The sequence below is a fragment of the Tuber melanosporum genome (genome assembly GCF_000151645.1).
Source record: "Tuber melanosporum whole genome shotgun sequence assembly, scaffold_4, strain Mel28".
In the NCBI taxonomy this organism is placed as follows: Eukaryota; Fungi; Ascomycota; class Pezizomycetes; order Pezizales; family Tuberaceae; genus Tuber; species Tuber melanosporum.
Genome location: NW_003299084.1, coordinates 600,048 through 605,538, shown reverse-complemented (window position 1 = coordinate 605,538; position 5,491 = coordinate 600,048). Strand labels below are relative to the sequence as shown.

Below are 5,491 nucleotides of genomic sequence, written 5' to 3'. Positions count from 1 at the left end.
TTGTTTTTGTCACCTTACGGCGTGTCAACACACTCGAGGTGCAAGTGGACGTCTTTGGCACAGCACTTATAGACACCTTTGTACCGTAGCTATTGTCAAGGAAGAGCACTCCCCTTAACACCTTACCAGAGCAGTCTCTAACAACACCACCACACTCTCCACACCCACTGTGATGATTAACAGGAGTGTCGAACTCACACTTCTCACCCTTTGGCACCTAAGAATTGGTTGCAATGCTATCCAGTGGCTCTCACCACTGGAGCTTCAGGGCCGATATTAGGGAGTGCGTGTCAATGGGCTCGACGGCTCCCGCAATTGGCTTCTGGGAACAAATGAGTTTCGGGAAGTAAGTACCGGTATGTTAAGGACGAGAAACATTAGTTTCCTAGTGACCGATAGGCTGAGCAATCACGCTCTCGAGGGAATTCGCACTGTCGGGGGGGGGGGGTACTCCTACCTCAGTGGCCACCAGGAACAGACAACTGCAATACGGTGTGAGTCGTTTTAAAGAGGCTGGTGATTGGGGGTGGCGAAATTGTGCAATCGGCGCAGGAGGTGTTTCTGAAGGCAAAAGATGAGCGCGACAGGTCGAGGCCAGCGAGTTCTGGATTCTGTGGGAATGCTGAAGTGGGCGGTTACCTCACTATCTGAGCTTTCCATCTGTATTGGTGCTCTTGCTGAAGCGATCTCGAAGCGAAGGATCTCCCAGGACTTCTGGCGTTGCTTGGAGATATTGTTCGGGAGATGGGTAAGCGGCCTCATGTCGATTGGGCCAAATTACATAATACACCACAAAAGCTGTTGCGAGGGTTCTACCTACGGTATCAGTCCTAAACTTTTCAACAACAAGGTTTACGGCAGCGATTAGGACAATGTTGACTCCAATTGAGTGGCAGGGCAAAGATGTAAAGATAGAATTTTAAATATCCTAACCGGAGAAATATTCTCATGAAGAAAACGATAAGGAATAAAAAACGGGAAAGACTGATATGATCCAAATACAGGTAACGGAGGAAAGAGAGACAGATTGGATGATGAACGAGAACAACTAACAAAGGGAAAACAAGCTGCCTTTTATCCTTCCCTGGATCATGCCGATCCGCTTCCACATACTTCCAGCGTATGCCGTGTTCTCCATCACGTTCACTTTCACTACCGCCCATTTGTCCTGCTTCAGCCGAGGGTATACTCTAGCCGAGGACATTCAGTGTTTCCGTATGATAGGGGTAACGCCCTAATATGGAGTCGTCGCAGGTATCGTCGCAGATGTTGTCGCATATGGTGTTTGATGTGTAGGACTAACCGGTAGTCAAACATAGAGGCGTCGGAGTAGTTGATATGCCAGGAGGGTTAGGGTTGTGAAGTCGTTGCCATAAGGAGAATATGCGGTGAGCACCAAGAAACACTTCCGTCCAACATAAACCACGTGATACCAAGAAATAGCCGGGGAGGGGGTTGGAGGGGTGCCTTGCGGGTAGATACCGTAATTACCGGTTCTCTGAGAATTATCCCACAAGAGGTACGATAACCGAAATGTGCGTTGAAAGATTGGCCTCTATCAGTGCATACCGATCATTCGTTTGCTAATTATGGTGCTTAGGTTCCTCCTACCAGTACAGTAGTTTCGCTAGCCATTGGCGCTATTCTAAGAAGAGTCACAGTGTCTAATAGAGACCGGGTTGTTGAAGGTGACCGACCGTAATGGACCGGGAGAGGCATACACAGAGACCCTAATACGAATGAGGGTGCAGAACGGTACCATATCAGATCCAGGCTCTGAATAATAATTACAATAGAAGCCCTGGCATCAGTGCCGAATGCGGAGAAAGGATTATGCGCTAGTGCGCAATTCCAAGCGTTAGGGGCAAAGATAGAATCTGGAAATGTTCTCACGATGCAAACTCTGCTAGGATATTTTTTCCGGGCTCACGACGGTTGAGGCATACGGTGCTCATCCACCACCCTCCTGGTCAGCTTTAGTTTAAAAGAGTATCATACCTGCCTAACGCTGTTCCAAATTAGCTACTACGGGGTCGATGATTCGCTAGACGTACAGTACCCCAATCCCCACTGTTTCTGGGGTCTTTCCCCCAACTCTTTGCTCAGCCATGACACCCCTCCCCCTGGCACGATATACCGGTGCTTCTAAAATACTAGGGAGAACGTGCAAGTAGTGAGGTGGCTAAGAGTGTGATATCGCCTGCCCAAGACCTCCGGACGGTCTGATCCGCTTATATCCTCTTTTATTATCTTTTTTCCTTTATGATAAGGATAGAGAATGGGCGGGAGCCGGGGTTCGATGGGGAAGATGGCCCTTGGGGATTTACAAGACTTCACGGGACAGCATTTCTCAGGATCCTGGAGATGGTTGCTACTTTATCGGGGATAAACGGATGCGACGTCGATACGGCGGATACTGTGGGTAGCACGGCACTCTCCTTGGCAGCTGGAAGAGGGACGACCAAGGCATGAAGATACTACTGCGGAAGGAGAAAACCCAATCCCAATACAGTAGATGCCTGATATGGCCTAACAGAACTCTTGTGTGCCCCTAAGCACGAGTGTGAGGTTGGTTATGTTGGGTGTCAATCTTAATACGAGTGTGGTCGAACATCATTTGGGTGAGCTGGCCGCTACGGAATGGAGGGAATAGGCAAGTCGCTTCTTGAGCGGGGAGATGTCAATCCAAATATGCCCGACACTAGATGGTATAGGACTAGATTCACCGGCCGCTCTGGAGGTCATCGAAGAAATAGTGGAGGCTATTGGAGCGAGAGGATGCTACTCCCGACACAGCGGAAAATGAGGACTATCGCCATTTTTGTAGGCTGCTGGGGGCGGCCGTGGGTGTAGTAATTATGATTTTGGAATGACAGGGTGCCAATCTCCACGCGGGGGGGGCCCTGGCTATGGCCGAATACTATTTTGTTGGCCGCTCAGAGGGGCATGAGGGAGAAGTAGGGATGTTTTTGGGACTGTAGAATGTCGATTCTAACACGACGGAGACTGAATATTGTCCAACACCTCTCTCGTTGGCTGCCCGGCGCGGGCTATGGGGGAGTAATAAAAATTCTGTTGAAACGAGATGACACCAAGCCCCACAGAAGATATGACACCAGATATAGCCAAACACCACTCTGATAGGTGGTGGGGGGCTAGAGCGAGGAAATAGCGAAGCTATTTTTGCAACAGGAGCACACCAATCCGACACACCAGACCTCAGCAGCCAAACAGGGCTTTCATTAACCTCCGCTGGGGCATACGGGAATCAAGAAGATGCCCCCGGGAAGTAAAAACACCCTTTCCGTCCCGGCGGATATCGGAGATACCGTGCCCTGGGTGTCCCTCAACTAAGCCATCAGACCTACCCCAACTTCCTATTCCGCTTATCCGTTGGTTTCCCCTTCCCCACCGCAGCCCTGCCCCCTTTCTCCCTCGATTGCCATTCCCCCGCGTATCGTAACCACCTCTTTGATTTTTCTTTTCTATCATCTCCTTTGCATCAACCTCTCCCTGTCAAAGGTTTTTATCCCGCTTCATACTTAGGATGTACGGAGTGGGTGGGGAGATGGCCCCTCCGGAACTAGGTTTAAAGGCGAACTCATGCGGGACTCGAATCACCGTAGGCCCTTTTTCTTTTCTTTGTTTGGGGGAGGACGGCACGTGATTTACGTCGCATAATTCATTGTTTTTCTATTTTGATATTCTCCCTCTATCAATTGTTCCTCGTCTCCAATAGGTACGTTGCCATGTACATCATACCATTAGACCACCAGCTTTTTCCCGCTTCTCTTTGTTTTCTTGGTTAATCACCTCTCGGGCTAGAAACATATCATAACATTACTATGTTAACTTAGATCCCCCTTCCCTATGTTCCCTAGCAATCAGCAACTCAAGGTTTATACACGAATGTTGATTCACGATATGAGCCAACACCTCCATAGAAAATCGGGTGCCTCGCACACTACCGGTAGTCATGCAAACCTGTCATACCATATCTAAGCCTGCGAAGACCGAGCCTCTGTTTCTCCGACGCAATGTACTGTAGTGCGTCGTGCTCGGGAAGCATGAGATGCGGCCACACAAGTGCAGCAAGCCCGGACCACCACGTCGAATTTACAACCCCCCCCCCCGCATTTCCTCCCCCCGGACCAACTCATCCGGCGGAGCCAACCTCAATTCTACCTGAGCAGCTCAACCCTCACCACAACCGCCCGCAATTCCTCCTTCCCCCTCGAAACGGGCAGTTTACAGGACGGCTCACTGACCGCTTGAGCTCCTGTGCTTAATCGTAAGGCTATCTTGTTGACTTGACCCCTGCACTTTCCCACTATTCCTTAACGGCATGAAGGATATGTTCCGGTTCAAGGGTGGAAAAGTACCTCACCCGCGGGTTGTTGGTTTGGTGGGTTATTGAACTCGTTTGTCGGAGGGGGTTGGGGCTAGGTCGGAAGGAGTGATTGCGCTGTCAGAGAAGCGGTGGGGGAGGAGCATACATGTAGGCTGCGCATCTAGCGAGTTAATGCGGGGATTTTAGTGCTTGCTAGCTTGTCCTGGGGTGGACGTAGGAGGAGCTGTGAGTTGTGAAGGGGGGGGTATCGTAGGTTAGAATAGCGGACAGATGAGGCTTAGGAATGACCGATTCGCAACGTGGTGTTTTGTGTAGCATACGGAGAGCAAGTTGGTTCCCAAGTGAATGACGCAATAGGTTTCATGGCTTCTACCTTATTTTTAAATACTCTTTGGGTCCGGGGGATTTTTTCGGGAATCCCTTTCGTGTCGCACAGTGTTCGCAACGGGCCAGACCGGACTGGGAGGACTGGAGGGCGTCCGCACTAGGCCAGGCCGTCCAGATGTGAGGCCATGGACTAGGCAGTCTCATCAAGGAGAATGGCCGGACTGGCCGGACTGGACTGGCCTGAGAATGGCCTACTGCAAATTGTAGGGGGTTGATAACAGGATATTGTGAGTATGGTATTTCAAAAAGGTTCACTTATTGGCTATTCAACCCTCATGTATTTTTTTTTTTTTTTTATAGGAAAACTGAGTTGAATGAAGCCGAATTCAAGATGAGAAAAGAAAAACTTTAGCACCGTAACAGTTTCCCCTGTTCCATCCTGCCTGCTTGCCTGCCTGCCTCTTCCAGCATACTACCCTGGGCTCAGCGGTTAGGCGGAGACAACCTGTACGGACTCAGAGTTGTCTAGCCCAAACGAGATTCATTTCTGTAGATGGAGATTGTCTAGGAAGGCTCAAACTATACTGGTTTCGTTTATGACTATTAAGGGTAAGGTAAAATGGGAAAAGTAGAGTAGAATCGTAAGAATAATTTATATTGTTAAGGTCTCTTCTCCATTGCTTGATGATGACTAAAAGCTTGAGAAGTACATCGATATTTATATTCTGTATCTGAGTGTTTGTAGACTACATCTATATATCATACAAGTTATGTATCTCTATTGATATAACTCACAATATAGGGTATTCTTCA

General features: G+C 49.1%; 1 protein-coding gene; it reads left to right on the top strand.

Annotated features, from left to right (window-relative positions):
• Positions 1-1,600: 1,600 nt before the first annotated feature.
• Positions 1,601-5,067, top strand: GSTUM_00007897001 (uncharacterized protein). XM_052355795.1 has 2 exons: positions 1,601-3,739; positions 3,858-5,067. The coding sequence occupies exon 1, from the start codon at positions 2,641-2,643 to the stop codon at positions 2,851-2,853; it is 213 nt and encodes a 70-aa protein (XP_052211761.1). The 5' UTR covers positions 1,601-2,640; the 3' UTR covers positions 2,854-3,739; positions 3,858-5,067.
• Positions 5,068-5,491: the final 424 nt, after the last annotated feature.